The sequence below is a fragment of the Sarcophilus harrisii genome, chromosome 4 (assembly GCF_902635505.1).
Source record: "Sarcophilus harrisii chromosome 4, mSarHar1.11, whole genome shotgun sequence".
NCBI classification, from domain to species: Eukaryota; Metazoa; Chordata; class Mammalia; order Dasyuromorphia; family Dasyuridae; genus Sarcophilus; species Sarcophilus harrisii.
The window spans coordinates 286102599-286124901 of NC_045429.1; the positions used below are offsets into that span (position 1 = coordinate 286102599).

At 39.2% G+C, this 22303-nt stretch overlaps 1 protein-coding gene across 1 annotated transcript; it reads left to right on the top strand.

Moving 5' to 3' along the window:
* The first annotated feature begins 631 nt into the window (after positions 1 to 631).
* Positions 632 to 9581, top strand: GNL1 (G protein nucleolar 1 (putative)). The gene is made up of 12 exons (XM_031965236.1): positions 632 to 803; positions 1236 to 1398; positions 1695 to 1831; positions 1965 to 2116; positions 2272 to 2343; positions 2983 to 3190; positions 3376 to 3471; positions 4019 to 4213; positions 4950 to 5128; positions 5329 to 5491; positions 6450 to 6590; positions 6927 to 9581. Exons 1-12 carry the CDS (start codon positions 731 to 733, stop codon positions 7163 to 7165), a joined length of 1818 nt encoding a protein of 605 aa, XP_031821096.1. The 5' UTR covers positions 632 to 730; the 3' UTR covers positions 7166 to 9581.
* The last annotated feature ends 12722 nt before the right edge of the window (positions 9582 to 22303 follow it).

The following is a 22303-nucleotide window of genomic DNA, read 5'->3' on the forward strand; positions in this document are numbered from 1 at the left end:
CTTGCCTAAATTGCTTTTGTTTTAGAACTTTGGTTAGGTGCAGCGTCCCTCGGCGCCCCTGACTCTCCAGGGAAGCCTAGCACTTGGCCCTTTCCTCTCTGAGCAGCCTTATCCCTCGCCTGGACCCCTTCCGTTCAGCCGCGCATCCTTCCCCACCTAGCGAGTGGTAGCGCCCACTCACGACCCCAGGTGAGGGGACAAGTTCTCGCCGGAACGAAAGGCGAGGATGGCTGCCTCGCCCCTTTTCTCCGCTGGGGAATTGGTATCGCCTATGACGAAGTCAGTGTGGTCACTTGACGTCCCCAGGCGGCTCCCTCTTCCACACCCCGAGAACCGCCCCTGGCGCGCGCTCCCCGAGACTCCCGAGGGGCCGGCGTGTGACCGGCATGGCTCGCGTCTCTCTAGCCTTGCATTTTTCTTAGCCTCACTTTACATCCTTGTACTCTTTACTCGGAGGGAAGTGGCTGAACCCCCCTGCCCAAAGGACACCGGGGATCCGTCCTGGGTTCTCCTACCCACAACTCACTCTCTCCTCCTCCCCGAGGAGGCGAGATTTGGTCTGATCCGCCGAGTGACGTCACTTCAGAGCCCCTCCCCCTAGGGTCCCGGGCCCTTACGCGGCGGGGGCAGGCCTGTGGGGGGGGGGGGGGGAGGCTGTCGGTAGTAGCGACGGCGACGGCGACGGCTGGAGCCCGGAGAGGGCTGGAGACCTACGGGAGCCAGATAGGCCATGCCGAGGAAGAAGCCTTTCAGTGTGAAGCAGAAGAAGAAACAGCTGCAGGACAAGCGCGAGAGGAAACGAGGTAAGGGAGGGAAGGAGACGAGGGGGGCGGGGCCTGAGTCTCCCGCACATCTGGAGAGAGGGAAGAATTCTACATCTGGAGCCAGGGCGAAGGGTGTCAGACTGAGCCAGCCGTGTCCCATCGAAAGGAAGAGAAAGAAGCTCCGACCTTCCCGAGGAGACGAGCACAGGACTGCAGAAGAAGTGGATCCCTTTAGTTGGAAGGAAAAGGGCCCCCTACCTCTGACGAAGTGGATGCAGGAAATAGGAAAGAAGTGCCCTCCACCTCCTGGCTAGCGGAGGCTACTGGGGTATGGAGCAGGAAAGAGAGGCAGAATTACCCGGTTCGCTTTGGAGAGCAGAAGTTGAGTTAAAAGGGGCGCGCTGCGCAGATTAGATGCCTGCGCCTGTGCTGTATAGCAGAGCATCAAGCGATGTCCTTCCCTGCCTTCAGGGCTGCAGGACGGGGTGCGCTCCAGCTCCAACAGCCGCAGCGGGAGCCGGGAGCGGAAGGAGGATCAGACCGACACCTCCGATGGGGAGTCTATCACCCAGCAGATTCGGCGTCTCAACCAGCAGCCAACCCAGGGCCTCGGCCATAACTATGACCCTAATAGGTAAGGGTGAGGGAGCTTGGCACTTGGGATTCCCCTTCATTGTCTTGAAAGTAATCGAGGGTAGTGCGTAGAAGGAGGGGCTGTGAAATAAGAAGGCTCCCCAGAGGGGAGCGGTTCTTTTGGAAGAAGGTTGTCAAAGTTTTTATTTGTAGAAAAGCGAGCTTGGGAGCCAAGCAGAAGACCTGAGATCTGCATCCCCAGATTACTGGAATTGGAAATTAAAATTTTCAAGGGCTATCTGGGAGATTATGGCATCTGGGCACTCTCTACTAACTTGGATATTTGGGTCTCTCCAGATACCGATTACACTTTGAAAGAGAAAGCCGGGAAGAGGTGGAGCGGAGAAAGAGGGCTGCTCGAGAACAATTGTTGAAACCAGTCAGTGAAAAATCTCTGGAGCTTGACATTGGAGACATCTACCATCCGGGCTCTAGTAAGATTGCGATACAGGAAACCTGGTCCTCGGGGAACCAGGAGGTGGGAGAAGGGAAAGAGCTGGCAAAACTGTTCCAGATATCTGGGTCTTGAGAACACCCACATTTCTTTTATTCCATTTGCTTTCTCAGACTTAGACTTTCCCCGTCGCCCAAGTTGGAACTATGAGATGTCCAGGGAGCAACTGATGAGCCAGGAAGAACGGAGCTTCCAGGAGTATCTGGGCAAGATCCATGGGTCCTACACCTCTGAGCAGCTCAGCTACTTTGAACACAACCTAGAGGTAAGATAAAAGCAGGATATTATATGCTCTTATCTGGAGAAGTGAATTGTCCATGAAGAAGTGGGAGGGAATAGATGACATATGGGTGTTTGTGGGGTTGCTAGTCCATGACTAGCAGCACAAGGTGCAGATTTTCCTCACCTATTTTCTTTTAGACTTGGCGGCAGTTGTGGCGTGTGCTAGAGATGTCTGACATTGTCCTCCTCATCACAGATATACGTCATCCAGTGAGTAAGAGGATTCAAGCAAATGGGGCAGTGGGTTAGTGAAAATTAAAGGCAAGAGTTTGGGGGAGGGGGATTTACAAAGGATTTTCTCTTCCCTTCCTCAATCTGAATTCCACAAGATGGGAATCTACTTTTTTTCTATTTAATGGCTTTGTTTTCAACCAGGCCAACTACTTTTTGTAGCTTTGGAGGGTGGATCAAATTCAGATATTTTTCTAGAAACCAGTTAAGTAACTTTTCGGAACCCTCTGTCCACATGCCTTCTTTTCTTCCCAATACTTTTTGGACTGCTGCAAATTAAACAACTGCTTTTCTGCAGTTGTAACATATATATATATGTGTTTCTTGGCCTTTGATGTTTATCCAGCTTACCTGGTCTTCTTGTTTCACTTTTCCTGTTCTCATATGTCTCGCTTTTACTCTCTGTTGCTGACAAAAGTAGCCTTACCAAGAATACCATATATTTGCCTTTGCCTCCTCTCAAGTGTCTTTTGCTCATTTGGCTCTCTATTAAACTATAACTAAGGAAGTTGATGCCTAGAGAACCATTCCTAGTAGATCAGGGAGAGAGAATTGAAGGTTCCTAGATAATTTACTCTCATTTCTACTTCTTCATACCCTCCTCCTCACCCCCCACAGGTCATCAACTTTCCCCCAGCCTTATATGAGTATGTGACAGGGGAGCTAGGGCTGTCACTGATACTAGTGCTGAACAAAGTAGACCTGGCTCCCCCAGCTCTCGTCATAGCCTGGAAGTATCACTTTCGCCTACACTACCCCCGGCTCCACCTTGTTCTTTTCACATCTTTCCCTCGGGACCCCCAAACCCCACAGGACTCAAAGACTGGTGAGTGGAATTTGAATAACATAGAGACATGTGGGAGACATAAGGAGCTCTCTGGGGGACACAGGGTTATAAGGGCTTTATTGAATAGAGCAAGCAACTAGAAATCAAGGATGACAGGGGTGGAGCTCTAGGAGTAAGAGCCAGCATCTGGTCTTCATTGTTTCTTCACCTCTCAACTATTTCAGTCTTGAAGAAGCGCCGGAAGCAAGGAAGGATTTGGACTCGTGCCCTGGGACCAGAACAACTGCTAAGGGCTTGTGAGACCATTACTGCAGGAAAAGGTCAGAATGTATATTTGAGAGAAGGCCTGAAGAGGGTTGAGAAGGATCTGGAGTTCTTCCCTTGCCTTTTGCCAAATGTCAGCTTGTCAATTATGGCAATTTTAGGAGAATCACCCTAGGGGAATTAGCACAACTGGCCAAAGATCAGTGTTCCACTATTCAAGGCTTATGTGGATAAGTGAGGCTCTTGGGAGTTTTCTTCCTCAAGCAAAATTCTCTTGGTTTCTTTTTCTTTTGGGGGGCCTAGACCTATGATTTCATTACTGTGAGAAATTCCATGTGAAGGGCCTCCTAACAGGGCAGATCTTCAACTGCTTTATAAGTTTTTTGGTCCTGTCTGGGACAATGTGAGGTTCAATGATTTCCTATGAGTCACGGAGATAGAACTTGAACCAAGACTTCCTGGCTCTCTGATCATCTCTTTGTCCACCATACCATGTTGCCTTTTTTTTTTATACTTCCAAAAAGCCTAAGTAAGGAAACACAGTTTTGTTTTGCTTTGTTTCTGAAAATTTGAAAACTTCCAATTTGTCTCTTTCAATGCCAGTGGACTTAAGTAGCTGGAAAGAAAAGATGGACCGGGATGCAGCTGGAGCAAGTCGGGACACTGGCTTAGGGGAGGAAGAAGGTGATGAAGAAGCACCAGCAGTATTGGTGGAACAGCAAACAGATGTTGCTCTGGAACCAACTGGCCCTATCCGGGAGCGATATAAGGATGGAGTTGTGACTATTGGCTGTGTGGGTGAGGAAGTAGGAACGGTGTTTCTCATTAGCTTGAGAAGTATTTGAGGACTGGGTAGCAGCATGTAAAGGCTTACTAGTCCCAAGTGTCTATTCTTAGTTTCAATTTGCTGCGCCAGGGTTAGATATGACCCAAGCTACTGGACTCTTTGGACTCTTCTACATAATAGAAGCTCCTCTTCTCAAACAAGAAGTTCCTTTGGGGGAGGGGGGAAAGGCTTAAAGCTTGGGAAGGTGGATAGTGATCAGATGATGAAAATTTAATTTACTTTAAAAACAAAAGCTGTTTAAAAGTTGTCTGTTTTATTGAAACAATGTTTGAATATGGCAGGAAGTAGTGGAATAATGGAAAGATCTTTGAAATAACAGTTTTTAATTCATGGTTAGGAAAGTCAACTTCCAAGGTACTATCTAGGATTTTCTGAAATAGTGAAATGGCAAGTTATTGTGATTGATGGTATTGTGAAGACCAAAGGCTTTTTCAGGTCAGAAAGGACAGAATACATCATAATTATTTGGAGAAAAGGGAGCAGATAGTTGTATTACTCTGAATATTGGTTGGGATTGGAACTGGTAGGAATGAAATATTTCCTGTGTGCTCTGTCCTTGGCACAATTTTTTCCTGACTTCTATCTCCCTGGGAGCTATGACTTTATCTTTCCCTCTCAGTATATTTGGGTTGTTTCATTTTTCTCATTGTCTACCACCCCCTTTCATTGTTCCTGTTCTTCCCACAGGTTTTCCTAATGTGGGAAAGTCATCCCTGATCAATGGGCTGGTCGGGCGGAAGGTGGTGAGCGTTTCCAGAACCCCTGGCCACACCCGTTACTTTCAGACATATTTCCTCACACCCACTGTTCGACTTTGTGACTGTCCTGGCCTTATCTTTCCTTCCCTGCTGCCCCGACAACTACAGGTGTGGGGACTGGAAAGTAGGGATGGAGGGAGGGAAGTTTGCTAAGCTTCAGGGGCTCTAAGGAAGTTAAAGGTTAAAAGAGAAAAGGTATGGACTGTGAACTAAAGGGCCTGAGTCCCTAGTTCCCAGAGAATAATGAGAGATGAGGCTTAGGGTCAACAAGATGTTGGATCTTATTAATCAACTGGGTCTTTTCCTAGGTTTTGGCTGGGATCTATCCTATTGCTCAAATACAGGAGCCCTACACATCTGTGGGATATCTAGCCTCCCGAATACCTATCCAGGCACTTCTGCGATTGAGACACCCTGAAGCTCAGGACTCAGGGCATGAGCCCCCTTGGTGTGCTTGGGATATCTGTGAAGGTGGGTGCTACAGGCTACCTACTCTTACCAATTCCATCCCTAGTCCCCTGCCTTATTTTCCCCATTCTAATAGTCACCATTTCCTTTCTTCTCTCCTACAGGCAAAAATAGATAGAGCATTGCAAATGGAATTAGGAAAACCTGGGTTCACATCCCAACTCACTTAGTAGCTATATGACCCTAGGCAAACCATTTAATCTTATCAGGCTCTGTTTCCTAGAATCAAAGGATTGGATTTTCCCTGTATAAGCTCCCTTCCAGCTGTAAATCTGTAATGTGCTCTTCCTGCTATGTCATTCCTTGTCTCTTCTTTCCTGTCCTCCCCTTGCCAGTTTCTATCTCCCCTATTCTGTCTCTTCCCCTTACCTAAGATTCTCTTTTTTGTCTCCTCCAACATGATATCTTTATGTTCCCTCACTTACCACCTCTTTGGCATTAAATATCTTAGAAAATTTAAATAAAAGAGTCCTTAGGATTTAGACAGGTTTTCAGAAGTAACTAGTTCGCCTTTATCTATATAGAATCAGTTTTTCCCAGCAATTGCTTGACAGTTGACAAATTATGGCTTTATAAGCCATTTAGTTCCATCACTGATTAGTTCTAATTGCTAGAATATTCTTAAATTGAGTGAAAGTAGCCCTCTAGATAAATCTCACTTTTAGAATTATACAGATAATGCCTAGTTCATCTTCCAAATAATATTTCTTCAGTTTTTCAACGATCTCTCTCATGGCTCCCCCTAAATCATTCCTTACTCAGGCAATTCCTAATTCCTTCTACTGCTCCCAAAATGACATGGTTTTGAGTACCCTTCAGCATTATAGCTACCACTACCTGGTTGTCTTCCTACTACTTGTCTCTTGTTTTGGCCTTATCCTTTTGGGAAGGCCTATGAGGCTGCAGGGTAACTAACTGATTCGTGCCATCTTGTCTCTCCATCCCTCTGCATTTCCTGTAGCCTGGGCTGAGAAACGAGGTTACAAGACAGCCAAAGCAGCTAGGAACGATGTGTACAGAGCAGCCAACAGCCTCCTTCGGCTGGCTGCTGATGGACGGCTCAGCCTTTGTCTTCGGCCACCTGGCTACAGTGACCAGCGAGGTAAAGGAACAGACTTGCAGTTCCTAGGGTTTGACCCTGCCCATTTGCTTCCCACCAAATCCCAGTCTTCCTTTACCAGTGGCATCTTAACTGACAGTCTTTGCCTATCTCCCTTATTGAACCCTAGGCATCTGGCTTTCTGTATCTTCCTTCCCTCAAGGACTCAAGTCTCCTACATTTCTTACACCTCAGTCTCTTCTTCTTTCCCTTTCTTCCTGCTTTGGGTCCCCTTTCAGGCATATCTCCATTTATTTATTCTTTTAAAGGATCTAGATATCCTACCCTCTATTCTAACTCCTCATCATCCTCTTTTTGTCTCCTTCCCATTCCCTCTAGCCTCCTGGGAGTCCCATCCAGAAACCTTGGAGCTGATGATGATGCAGGGGAGGGTGGGACTGTCGGGTGAGGATGAGGATGAGGAAGAAGAGCTGAGCAGTTCTGGGGAAGAGGAGGTAGAGGAGGACCGAGATGCTGATGAGGAGGGTGAGGGGGATGAAGACACCCCCACTCCTGCCCGATCTTCAAATCTGGCAGGCTCAAACCCCTATGCCCTTCTGGGTGAAGATGAATGCTGAGTCTCCATTCCTTATTCCTCTCTCCCATTCATCATCCTTGCTCTTAGACTGATTGGGGGTACCCTTTTTCCATCTCCTTAATTGAATAAAGATAACCTGGTTTATTAGCCCCCTTCATATGGACTAAAGCTGAGATCAAAATGTTGTCCTACCAGTTGGAGGTCTTATCTTAATAGTCATCCAAAAACTCCTTCCATCTGGGGCTCTGGTTGATAATAATTGGAAATAAGGTCTAATATACCTAGCTCCCTCTTCCTATCTCTCTTGTTCCTCTTTTCTTCTAATGTCTTATTAAACAGCAGATGGGGGACAATTTCTACCACCAAGGTCTTGGTCTAATCCCAGGCTCCTCATTGTAATACATAGAAATCCTTCTCTTACTCTGGAGTTGGCACTTGAATCCAGATCTCTCTTGTTAGTGGAGGGGACAATATGTTGAAGAGAAGCCTTAATAGACCTATTATAGAATATGCCTTTGTGAAGGAAACCATTTCCTAGTCTTATGTTGAGGTCAGAATTAGCAAAGTTTGTTACCTAGAGAGTAGACTTCTGAGGGTCCCATCTAGGCAAGTGCTAATAGGGACATCTTACCCTCAAATACACAAGTTTTAACATTGAAAAAGTTTGTCCTCCCATAGTTCCCAATTGCAGTTTCTTAGAACTTTCTCCGAGCACAGAAATAAAAGTTTCAGATCTTAAAAATACATGGTCCCCTTTGTGAGATCAGACATATTTTTGAGGTCACAAAGGGAAAGAAAGTCTGTGTCTGCTTTAATTTTGACTTGAGGTTGAATGATAGAGCCTGAGTAGGATTTGATGTTGGAAGTTTAGGAGGAATCCAGTCCTGAACCTCAGGCCTAACTGGCTATTATAGTCAGTTTCCCAGAGTACCAGCTCTTTTCTAGAGAATTTTGACATCAACAACCAGAGTTTTTGCCTTTTCACTATTTTCTTAAATTTCCTGGGTAAATAGAAGAGATAGCTTGGCTCTGTGTTCAGAAATTAATCCAAGCTCAAATTTCCTGTTATCCTTCTTTTGCTGCTGCTAATACAGGTATATGTCCAGTTCTAGCAGCAGCTTCCTACTTGTCCTCCATCTTTACACAGTACATGTCTACACAGTGTTTTCTAAGGTTTATGAGAGAAAAGAATATATCATTTAAAATAATACAACAATAGATTTTTAAAGAATTTAAAAACAATCTACCCAGTCCTAAACTGAAGGAAACATTAGCTAATTTTAACAATTTATCAGTTCCTGAACTATATTTCTATTCAAGTTAGAAGCCCCTATCTCATTCCCTTAGTGAATCCAGACAAGAATGTTAGTTTCAATTCTAGAATACACCCAGATCTATATTAGGGATTCATTTACCATGGCCCCATTTGTAACCTTAAATTCAATTATAGCAGTCAGGAAGTCTTTGGAACAGCATCTTAGTTTTGTGGTGTATCCATCCCTATTACTCTATAACCACATAGCCTTTAGTGTTGGATGTTCCAATCATCGCTTTTACATCCCTGAAAACAATTAAATGCTTTAAGATGGTATCACTACAGGGCATTAAGAAGTTTCGTTAAAGTCTTATTAATGCATTAAAAAAAACCCTAAACATTACTGTCACTTTCCAATCAACCCCCCCCCCCCCCCCCAAGATTATTCCCTTGTAACAAAATATAATTAAGGGGAAAAAATTGTAATAAAAGGAAAAAAACAGTACATTGGCTATATCTGAAAATCTCCATCTCACCCCACATCCATAGCTCACTACCTCAGTTTCCTGATAGGTGGCTTGCTTCCCCATCAATCAAAGGGCATTTTCCCATAAGTTGCACAGACCTTGGTAAAGCTAAGGAAGAAAGGGAGGTTATAGGAAAAAATGAAATAAATGTCCCATAGAAAAGCAGCAAAAACAACTTGTAAGCTGAGGACACCCCAGGTGAGTTTGTAATTTTTTTAATTCAACAAATACTCTTATAGAGTATTGTGCCAAGCACTAAGAAAGATGTAGCTAAATAAGAGATGGTTTCTGTTCTTTTTTTAAATTCCTGGTCTAAGACAGGAATAACCTGAGTGTTAACAGATCCCCTTTTTCTTATCTGGAAATGACCTATTTTACATTTCTATATAGAAAAAGTTACTAGAAATGTTTGGGAGAAGGTTGTGTTAGATCAAATAACAGGATGGATGCTTTCCAGAGAAGGTGACTTTCAAAGTTGGCTTTAAAGAATAAATTGAAATTCTGCTGGGAAAAAGGAAAAGAACTCTTTCAGAAATAGGAAACCCTTAATAAGTAGAGCAATTGATAGGCTTGACAGTTCAGAAACTGTCAACTAAGAGACATGCCTTCAAATGTAAGATAGCATCAGACCATAGAAAGCCTCAAAAACTAGGGAAGAGAGTTTGAACTTTTTATAACAGCAGTACATGTGAGATTTGCCAGGAATTAAGAGTTGGTATCATTCAACTTTTGGCAGAACCTCCTGTCAAATCAGTCATGGCCCTGATAATTATTTTCGTGTAGGCAGTTAATTATCGTGAAGAAGTAGGATGAAACTTGAGAGCACAGGGAATAAAGAGTTGCTCTCCTTTCCTTCTCTGTGACACCATCTCAAATACTCACTAGCTGAACCTAAGGCAGAAGAATGAAAACCAGGAATCAAGTCTCTTCATTCTCAATATCACACCCAACCCTTTCAGAAGCCTTCTGAATTTTCTTGATCCTGCTTCAATCAGCTGAATCTGCCAGGTATACTGCCTAGCCCATCACTTTATGCCAGCTTCTTATTTAAAAACTCGGGTGCTCATTTCTCACCATGCACAACCTAGATCTCTGAAGAAGCGGATTAGAAATGATGTTAAATAAGGAAGGCAGATATAAAAGAACATATACACAATGGTTACTAGAATTTGCTAAAACACTTAAAAGCAACAAAAACAGATTGAACACAATGAACAAAGTTAGTATCAAATCTATTAAAGCATACTTTCTGTAAATAATACAAAAACTGGAAAAAAATATCAGTCATAATCATTAAGTGATATTGTGCAATTGCTGAGAGAGTGGTTTCTTTGTTTTTCTGGAAGCATTTGTGGTATCAGCAACTATCGATCCTAATTAGGAATGCAGATTTCATTTAAAAGAAAAAGACCATCCCTGGGACTGATTCAACACTGCTCTCCAGTTTTAGTTTCTGCCCAGACTTCTGCTCTTCTAGCATCTCATTCTTGGAATTAGTAATGCCCAGTTTGTAGACTGGTGACTATAGTATTTTGCTTTGTGATATAGGTACATCATGTAGAATAAGGTACAAGGAACACATTTAAGAATTTGGTAGGATGCTATATTCCAGGACTTGAAATGTCTAGTGCCTGGCTCATAATAGACACTTAGTAAATACTTGATTGAGATATTATACTTCTAATGCTAACTACCCTAGCTGGAGACCTACATTTGTCTATTAGATTAGCATCTGGACAATTGTTCCTCTCCTATTGTGCTTCCCATATTGTGCTGGAAATTTCAGGACCATGGAGGGACAACAGAAATCATACTTCTTAGTGATTAAAGAAATTTTTATTGAATGGCCACAGGATGGGTAGCAAATTTGGGACAATTCTAGACTGTCATATCAGATGATGATATCACTAATGGTGCACCTTGATTGCACAGATCTTTACATGGAAGATGCCTATAGGATCAAGCATGTGTCTTGTCTGTTACAGCACTTCTAGGGACCTTTGCAAAGGCAGGCAGTGGGAGAAATCAGAAAAGGATCATTGCTTCATTTTCTACTGTGTTGGGTTCTACGCGAGGCTGACTGAAATTCAGTGCAATCTCTACAAGTCTATTTTACTAGAGGCAGCTAGTTGGCATAGCAGTTAGGAAAACCTGAGTTCAAATCCAGCCCAACACACTAGTGGTGTAACTTTGGACAAATTTCTGCATCAGATTCCCCTTCTGTAAAATGGAGTTAATAGTACCATCGACCTCTCGGGAGTGTTGTGATGATCCATTGAAACGATAATTGTAAAGTAATTGGCACAATGCCTGGCACATAGTGCGATGTAAATGTAAGCTATCTTTATTATTATTAAAGAGCTACATAAATACAAGCTATTATTTTGATTTGTATTTCATTTATGAGTAATTTGAAAAAAACTTTCATGATAGTAGTTTGTAATTCTTTTGTAAATTGCTTGTTTATAGTCCTTAGACCACCTATTAGATGACTAGTTTTATAGTACTAATTTTCTACATATTTTGTATATCACATTCTTTTCAGAAATATTTTATGTAAATGTTTTTTCCCCAGTCAAAAATTTTTCTTCTTATCCTAGCTGTATTTATTTATGCAAAATTCTTATGCGTAGCATTACATTCATATGCGACAATTTGTTCAGCCATTCCCTAGGTGACCACTTTATTTCCAGCATTCTCCAACACAAGTACTGGTATTTTGGTATATAGAGAGCCTTTTTGTCTTTTTCCTCTTCGGGAAATAGGTTCAATAGTAAGATTGCTACATCAGGGGTCATGAAGTTATTGAATTTTCTTATAATCCCAAATTGTTTTCTAGAACTGTTAGGCCATATTATAACTCCATTAACAGTGAATACATGTTTTTCTCTCCCCATTACCCTTTGAACAAAATTTCCTTTTTTCAACTTCACTTATTGAGTCTGCTTTTCCCAACTGATTGACCTTCAAATACCTACAATTTTTTGTTTTTCTATGTCTTCAAGCTAAACAATCTGATTTCTATCATTAATCTCAAGCATGATCTCAAGCCCCTTCAACATTCTGGTTACCTTCTTCTGGACACTTTGCAGGTTAGAAATGTCCTTAATATAAGGATGTATCCTTTTCAGATTTTTAGGTAGCTAAGTTTGAAGGTATAGGATAGAAAGCTTTTTCAGTCTTCTATAGTCAGTACTTTTTCTGTCAATAGCTCATTTCATGTTGCTATTTCCCCTCAAATCCCTAAAATGCTGGGAAGCTCATTTCCAAAATTACAATAAGGTTCATCTCAAATCAAGTAAATTTTTGTAGCACCTTAGATAATATACATAATGAATTTCTACATTCTGAACAGAGATAAAGAATTATAGTTTACATTTATATCACACTTAGTGCCAAGCACTATGCTAAATCTTTTACAAATATTTCATTTAATCCTTGCAACACCCCTCTGAAAAAAGAACTATTATCCTCATCTTATAGATGAAGAAATTGAGGCAAACAGATTATGACTTGTCCAAAGGTCACACTCGGCTCGGCTCTATCCTGACTCAAAAGCCCAATACTCCATTCACTGTGCCATCTATGACCATTCCAATCCACTAATAGTTCAGATCCATTAATTTTCCCAGGCCTATTATCCTCAAAACTAGTAGGGTAGATCTCATATTCTATAAGCACTTGATAATTAGTTGAGCCATTGAATTTTCATTGTTTGTCAGTATGACCCCTTTAGTCTTAGTGGTGTTCAATGAGAGAGTTATAATTTTCTGTCTCCTTACAGCAGTTCCTAGAGTATGTTAAGTCTCAAAGGGGTCTTACAGATATTCTTATTTTGGATTGAAGAGATGAACAAAAATTGTTTCCTATTCTCTTTTTCTCGTTCACTATTAACATAAATATTAACACTATTAAATAAATAGTATATATTATTTGTAGTATGTACAGGGCACTGTGCTAAATACTGAGGAAACAAAAAGAGGCAAAAGAAAGTCCCCACCTTCAAGGAGTTTATGACCTAATGAGGGAGATGAAAACAAATATATATAAAGCCAACTGTCTACAGGATAAATGGAAAATAATTAATGGAGGGAAGGCACTAGAATTAAGAGGGATTATGATCATCAAAGTCTCTAGAAGATGAGATTTTATTTGGAACTTAAAGGAAGACAAGGAAATCAGCTGACAGAAATGGAGGAAAAACTTTTCAGATATGAGACACAACAGTGGGGAGGTCAGTATCAGTAAGTGTAAAGGAGTAAAGTGTAAGGATGCTTGGAGGATAAAAGGGCAATAGGTTATGCAGACCAAACAGGATTTTATATTTGATCCTTGAGGAAATAAAGAGCCACCTGATTATTGAGTAAGGGGATAGTGTAGTTAGATTTAAGAAAATCATTTTAGTGAGAATGGAGAATGGAGAATAGGTGGGAGAGACTTGAGATAAGCAGACTATTTCAGTAATTGATAGGCAAGTTGACAAAAGTCTGTACCAGAGTGGTGACAATGCAAGGTAAGATGGGGAAATATTTAAGAAATGTTGCAAAGATAAAATCAAGTCTTGACAACAGGTTGGATGTGAGGAATGATAGGAGTCAAGGATGATTTTTAGCTTATGAACCTAAATGATGGGGAAGATGGTGCTGCTCTGAATATTAATTAATGTAGATGGCAGAGAGGATTTAAGTGAAAATATAACATTCCATTCCAATTTCCATTTTAAATTCAAGGTTGTATGAAGGGCAATTTGAAGAAACAAGATTGGAGATAAGCAGAATTTGGGGTAAGGTAGATTTGAGAATCCTCAGCATAGAGATAATTAAATCTATGGGAATGGATGTGATCACCAAGTGAAATAACAGCAGGAAGAGCACACAAGAATAGCACCCTACAGGACACCTATGACTTATAGAATGTGATCTGGATTCAGCAAAGGAGACTGAGAAGAATTAAGATCCGTAGGAGGAGAACCACAAGAGAGTGGTGCCCCACAAACCTAGGGAGAAGAAGATGATCGTGTCAGAGACTGCAAAGAGATTGAGGAGAATGAGGATTTAAAAATGGCCATTGGATTTGAAGACTAAAAGATCATTGGTAAATTTGGGGAGACCAATTTTAGTGGAATAAGATCAGAGGCCAGATTGTAAATAGCTAAAAAGATTGAGAGAAAAAGTGGAGGCATTTTTTGTAGATGGCTTTTTCAAAAGTAATTAGGACCATTTGAGGAATGGAAGGATTGAGTGAAGATTTTTTCAGCATGGGGAAGACTTGGGTGTGTCTGAAGTCACTATCCTATAGATAACAGATTTCTATATTCTGAACAGAGTTATAAAATAACAGTTAACATCACACTAAGTGCCAAGCACTGTGCTAAATCCTTTACAGATAATTCATTTGATCCTTGCAACAATCCTTGGAGAAAAGTACTATTATTTCTATTTTAATAGGTGAAAAAAACAGACAAATAAATTGTGACTTGCCCAAAGGTCAGGCAATTAGGCTGAATTTGAACTCAGGTCTATCCTGACTCCAGGCCCAACATTCCATCCATTGTGTCATCTATGATCATCAAAGCCATGAAGCCATATAAGAAGACAGGAAAGTGATGAAAACTTTCTGTGGGCACACAGGTCTTAATTCTTTTCCCTTTATCCTTGAAGCAGAGATTTCCTGTTTATTATGCTGGGAATGGGAAGCAGAAAGCCATTGCCATTAGACTGAGACTCCCTCTTACCTTGTTAGTGACCAGCAACTGATGGGAATTGGAGATTGCTGACTCAAGTAGTCATAAGATAGGAGGAAGAAGAAACAAAAGGCCAGCACTGGGGAGGTTATATTCCTGAGCAGACTCAGGATCTAGAATTTGAGGAAGAGAGAAGAATCTCCAGTGCCTCAAGAATATCAACTATCACAAATCTTGGTGGAGTGGTGAGCCCAAGGGGAAATCCATTCTCCCTTACAGAATTTTTACTGTGTTTCTTTGAAATATATACCTCACCCTTTTTAAATACTAGAGTCATATATATATAACTTTGATAATTTTATAAAATATTATATATTATCCCCTGGCTAAATCTGAATCCAATCAGCATAGATTTTGTTCTATTTTTAAGAAATTAATTTTAACACTTAATTTTTGAGTTCCAAATTTTCTCCCTTTCTCCAACCTTTCCTCACCCATTGAAAAGGGAAGCAATATGATATTCATTATACATGTGAAGGCATGCAAAATATATTTTCATATTAGGCATATTTTTATAGTTTTTATTAAAGCTTTTTATTTACAAAACATATGAATGAGAAATTTTTCAACATTTACCCTTGCAAAACCTTCTGTTCCAAATTTTCCCCTCTTTCCTTCCACCCCCTCCCCTAGATGGCAGATAATCCAATACATGTTAAATATGTTAAAATATATAGGCATATTTTTTAAAAGGCAAGAAAAATAAAGTGAAAAATAAAATGATTCAATCTGCAGAGTTCATTGGTTCTCTTAAGGTGGATAGCATTTTTTCATCACAGCATGGGTTTTAAACTAATGAATTGCACCACAAGAAACCTCAAGCTATGAAGATAAGGGAGCAACCCAAATGTTTATAGATTTAGTGTCCTCTTTTTATAGGTTCAGTGTCCTAAAGGAGAGACTGTAGCACTATAAAAAGACTGAACCATATGAATATCAGAAAACTGAAGCATCCTCAATGGAGGAGAGTGCCACCTGATGGATAACTCCGATATTGCATTTCCTTGGAGAATGATTGATTTTACGTTGCCTTTCAGGAAGTTTAAGGAAAAAAGCATCCCAGCTGGTTTGGATGTTGCCACAAGGATCCAAATGTCACACATACAAGATAGGACAATGAATCCACAGGTGTCACATATTATCAACTAGACTGAAATGTTGAAAATTTTTTTTCATTTTTCTTGTTTTTAATAATACATTTTATTTTAACATCCATGGACAAATAAAGCAATATATAACAATATAAACAAATAAACATGACATTATCAAAAGTACACTGGAACAAAAGGGGTGTGTGTGTATGGTACATGCATGTGATATATTAAAAATCATCTTGGCATTAAAGTTGAATCAAAAAAAACCAATATAAACAAAATAAGTACTATTCATATATTGTGTATATATACAAAATAGAGAAAATGCCCCTTCAAAAGCACAAGTGAACAAACACACAAAAAAGAATTTTAAGGTATTGCCATGTAACCAGACCTTTCTGTTATTTGTCGATTACTCTTTTTTTTTCCTCTCTATTTTTTTTTTAATTATAGCTTTTTATTGACAAAACATATGCATGGGTAATTTTTCAACATTGACCCTTGCAAAAACTTCTGTTCCAACTTTTGCCCTCCTTCCTCCACCCCCTCCCCTAGATGGCAGGTGGTTTCATACATGTTAAATATGTTAAAGTAAATGTTAAATACAATATATGTATACATATTTATACAGTTATCTGCTGCACAAGAAAAATTGGATTTAGAAAGAAGGTAAAAATAACCTGGCTTCCCAGGTTTGCAAGCAAACAACAGAAAGAGTGGAAATGCTATGTTGTGGTCCACATTCATTTCCCAGTGTTCTTTCTCTGGATGTAGCTGGTTCTGTTCAATTGGAACTGTTTTGGATTCTCTCATTGTTGAAGATAGCCACTTACATCAAAATTGATCCTCATATAGTATTGTTGTATATAATGTGTATAATGATCTCCTGGTTCTGCTCATTTCACTGAGCATCAGTTCATGTAAGTCTCTCCAATCCTCTCTGTGTTCATCCTGCTGGTCATTTCTTCAAGAAACACAAGAATGCAAACAGTTTACATTCATTTCCCAGTGTTTTTTCTTTGGATGTAGCTGCTTCTGTCCATCATTGATCAATTGAAACTGAGTTAGGTCTCTTTGTCAAAGAAATCCATTTCCATCAGAATACATCTTCATACAGTATCGTTGTTGAAGTATATAATGATCTCCTGGTTCTGCTCATTTCACTTAGCATCAGTTCATGTAAGTCTCTCCGTCTCTCTGTATTCATCCTGCTGGTCATTTCTTACAGAACAATAATATTCCATAACATTCATATACCACAATTTACTCAGTCATTCTCCAATTGATGGGCATTTTGATAAAATTTTTGCAGGACACTGATAACTCTAACAGACATGCTACCCTTGGCCTATATTCAAGCAATTAAAAAAATTAATGTATACTACTGACTTATATACTTTCTTTGAACAGTTTCAAATTATTTGATTCTTGTCACTTGTATGCACTAAGATTTGAGATGTTACTATTCCTAAAAACTCCATAGGGTTGTCTCCTAGGTTGTCTCCTAGTACTACTATTAGTACAAATTTTATTCTAATAATTTATAAGTTCTTACCTTTGCTCTCTCTCTGCATTCCCAAACTCTTTAATCCCAAAATGTAACATTGTTTTTTGCCATTTCTCCCTTCTCCAGTTCTTTCCTCTCTGCATATAGTCCCTTATGTACAGTGATGAGTCTTTAAAATTCTGCCCTATCTCCTCGTAAATATCATGAGTAAAATTCAAGAAAGATAAACTGAAGAATATTTTCTTTAAGGAAGTTTTTTGTTTGTTTTTGTTTTTTTAAAGCAGAGCTCTATCCCATTAATAAAGTGGTTTAAAAGACTACCTTAAGCAAAAAAAGACCACAAAGAGGAGGCACATAAGCATAAAACAAAGAAGGTAGGTAAGGAAATGTAGGAACCCTTAGAGGAGGGGTTGTGTATGTTTAAATCTGAAGTGTCATTAGGTCAAGTTGCAGGCATCTAATTTTGCATTGCACCTGCATTAACTTTAGATATCTCATTTGCTCCAAGAATCCCTTTATTGTTTTTATCTGACAGCCAGGAATTTTTTGGACTCAGTATCCTGGTATTACAAGGTAAATTAAAGCAAGATAGCCTAAGGGAAGAAATACATCATTCTAGACAGTCTATGGTTTGTACTACATCATTTCTAAGGATTGTATCACATGATTGCAAGATCAAATCAGCCTTGATATTCAAACCTCATCCCTATCTTCTGCTCCTCAGATTAGAGGGTGGAGCCAAGAATTCCCAAACCTTCTTTTAAAGAAGAAACTCAGTACAAATATCTTATTTCCCCACTCTAATGAATACCCTCGTTTTTAGCTTTCTTTCATATGTTATCTTCCTACATTAGACTGTAAGCTTCTTGAAGACAGTCCTTTTGCCTAGCACATAATGGGTGTTTAATAAATGTCTGGACTATTGACTGAATAACACAATACTTAATATTCCAAAAACAGCAACAAGACTAGCTCAGACCTTCCTTTCTTAAGTGTCACAGAGCTTAGCTCTGACATCCCATCTGAAGGTAGGAAATAGGTTGATAAAGTAAGTGAATAAAATAAAAAGAATCCCATCATAAAAGATTGTCTGCCATCCTCCCATAGTAACTAAAACAGGGTTCAGCATTCAGTTTCTTGTGGAAAGAGAAAATATATCAATTTGCCTATATATGTAAGTATGTCATTCCATTTTGATGGTCCTGAGACATCCTATAGTGGTCAAATATAAAATGGTAAGTCAATTAAAAACTTTTGATTTTAAAAAATCCCTAAATCATCAAATTCAGAAGGAACAACTTTATAATTCAAATTCTTGTTCATATTTTCCCCATTTTTGTCAATCCAGCCATTAAACATAATATTTTCCCTAAACTAATTAACAAAATAACTCAGGAACATGCAGTATATTCATACTTATTTAAGACAGAAATATAAAGCCAGAAAGTTTTAAAATTTTCTTATCTGCTAATCTTAGAGGACCCATACAATGAATCTACACATTATTAAAAAGAATTCTTTTCATCTTTAAGTTTCTTATGGTGATATCTTTTATCTTACATGAATTATGTCTTTTCTTTGTTTTTTTTGCTAAGGCAATTGGGTCTAACTGACTTGCCCAGGATCATACAGAGAGGAAATGTTAAGTGTCTGAGGCCAAAGGTCCTCCTGACTTCAGGGCTGGCGCTCTCTATCAGTTGCACTACCTAGCAGCCTCTACATGAATTATAAGTCAATAGTGGGTTGTCAGACTTAGAAAGTCTTGAAAAACTCTCCATCACATATCAGATACATGCCTCTAAAAGACAACTTTTTAATCTTACTATATCTGTACATTTCAGCAAGGAGTCATTGTCACCAACTTTTTTAATCCCTTTTTTCTCTGCTACCAGATGAATTTTTATCTGATGAAATTTGGGGATCCATATTATACTCTCTTGAAGCACAGGAAGCTGCTTCCTTTAGAGGATTCAGCTCCCCAACTAAATATCTTTTCCTCCTCCCAGGACTCTGATGGAGGTCTTTAATACTTTTTCTTATTTGTTCAATACTTCTTTTAAAGACTTTATTGCCGAATGTTTGTGGCAGCCCCCTTTGTAGTGGCCAGAAACTGGAAACTGAGTGGATGCCCATCAATTGGAGAATGGCTGAATAAACTGTGGTATATGAATATTATGGAATATTATTGTTCTGTAAGAAATGACCAACAGGAGGATTTCAGAAAGGCCTGGAGTGACTTACATGAACTGATGCTGAGTGAAATGAGCAGGACCAGGAGATCATTATAAACTTCAACAACAATACTATATGATGATCAATTCTGATGGACCTGGCCATCTTCAGCAATGAGATGAACCAAATCAGTTCCAATAGAGCATCAATGAAATAAATCAGCTACACCCAGGGAAAGAACTCTGGGAGATGACTATGAACCACTACATAGAATTCCCAATCCTTCTATTTTTGTTTGCCTGCATTTTTTATTTCCTTCATACTATTTCAAAGTCCAATTCTTTTTATACAGCAAAATAACTGTTTGGACATTTATACATATATTGTATTTAACTTATACTTTAACATATTTAACATGTATTAGGTCAACCTGCCATTTGGGGGAAGGGGTGGGGGGAAGGAGGGGAAAAGTTGGAAAAAGGTTTTGCATTTGTCTGTCAATGCTGAAAAATTACCCGTGCATATATCTTGTAAATAAAAAGCTTAAAAAAAAAAAAAAACTATAAAAGACTTTATTGCCCTTGATAACCCAAGAATTATCCCTTTTAATTCTTCAAGGAGAGAGACAAACTTGCATGTTTGGCAAGAACAAAAGAAAAAAAATACCTGGTTTCTTCTGACTTTAAGCTTTGAAAGAGAAGATACACCATTTTAACCTTTCTTCTGTTGGCTGAAGAGAAGACTCTGGAAAGAAAACCAATATATAGAACTTCGATCATAATCCCATTCCCAACTTAGTATAGAGATTGCTTTCTTTCTTTCTGTTCTTTGTTTCTTTATTTCTTCCTTTCTGCACTAGAGAAAATTTGGAGAATTTCCCCTCAGATGAGATCAGGGACTCTTTCTCTGTGTTATCTCACTTTCAATGGGAAACTACTTTCATTCTGTATTTACTAATATATGTTCCCCTATATATATATATATATATATATATATTTTCTCAGACTTGTATTTTGCTATCAACTTGGATAAATGAAATTATTTGCTATGTTTATTTATTGTGGAATTGGTATGAGGTGGGAAAGGAGAGCAAACTTTGGATATTGAACTCAGAGCCCTTCTTACCTATTAAAAAATATCTTTCAAGCTGCAGTCTGAATCTAAAAATCACATCCACTATAGGAATAATATTTAAGGGAACAGATAGACATAATTCTAACACAATACTACTCCTCTCTTTGTAGCGTAGTCTAACCTGCTTCACCTCTTGACATAATTGAAGTTTCCCTTGGAGAGGAGTTGGATAAAGATGTTACAGATCTATGTTCTTGCCTCCCAGTGAATTATGTCTAGACAGATCTATGTGGACATACATAATCTACATGATTAAAAATACCCAAATGTTATATGACCTGTGTATATGACTTTACCTCCCTCTGTCTCATTGTCCTCCTCTATATGCAGAACTGGGGATTTCACTTCATACATCTGCCTCATTCCCCCCCCCCAAAAAAAAAAAAAAAACACAAAAAAAACAAAACACACACACACACACAAACCTAAGCCAGTATTAAGGCATTCCATGGGGTTAACATTCATTCAAAATTATTGCTTACAAGTCCCCAGTGATTTGATTATTACCAGTAAAGGCAGAAGATACATCTTGTTCAAAGCAAAATACAATTACTCAATGCAGATATCACGAGTAGACCTCACAGGTTATCATCCAATCATTTAGTCAATTAGCATTTCTTTATTTTATTTTTTATTTTTTTGCTGAGGCAAGGATGACTCATTGAGGAAGATGAGATTGTAGCTGAGACTTAAAAGAATCCATGGAAGCTAGAAAACAGAGATGAGGAAAGAGATAGTTCCAGACATGAAAACTACTAGTACTAGGAAGGTAGGAATAGACCAAGTATGCTGAATTCTTCTGTCAATGTCTGTTAATGTCCTTGAGGAAGGACAGTGATTGTATTCTGGACTCCTTCTAGGTAAAAATTAACTGCTCTTGACTAGTGTCTGTCATGGGAATAAGATGAAAGGCATGAGCAAAAACAATAACCTCATGCAATTTGTTTAGGGCATGGGCTATCTATAGAGTATAAGACTGGAAATGTACAGAAAAGTCAGGTTATAAAGGATTTTCTAATCCAGATAATTTTATGTTTAATGTTGAAAGTAATAAGGAGCAACTGGAATTTTTGAATAAGGGGATGATAGGGTTAGGGTTTAAGAATATCAGTATGACAGCTGAGTGGAGGAATCAGGAGAGGCTTGAAACAGGGAGACTAATTAGTAGACTATTGGAAAAATTTTCAATATTCTCTGTTATATTTTCTAGTCTCCAGATCAGCAAGGCCATCTGTTAGGGTCTTAGCTCCCATATGGAAACACAGTAACCAGAAAATTCTTCTCTGACAATAGTCTAATCGTTCATAACCCCAAAACTTGGCTATGACTACCATTAATAGCTAAAGGTAGACTTCAAAAAGTCAGAAAGAATGCTGATAACTATAATAGAATACTAATTGGCTACAAGAATGAAGAAAAGTTGTACATTCAGAGAAACTTGGTAGAACTTGTATAACCTTTTGCAATATGAAATGAAATTGAACCAATAGAACAATCTATATAATGACTACAATAATGTAAAGAAAAGAAACTTTAAAAGAGTTGAGAACTCTGACCAATTCAATGACCAACCAGAACTCCAGAAGATAGATGATGAAGAGAGAGGTGATGGATTAGAGGTGCAAAATTTTGGATCTCACCAATGTGTGGATTTCTTTTGCTTGATGATGCTTATTTGTTATAAGAGTTCATTTAATTCATTCCCTTTCTTATTATTGTTTTGGTGTGGATGTGTGAGAGAGAGAC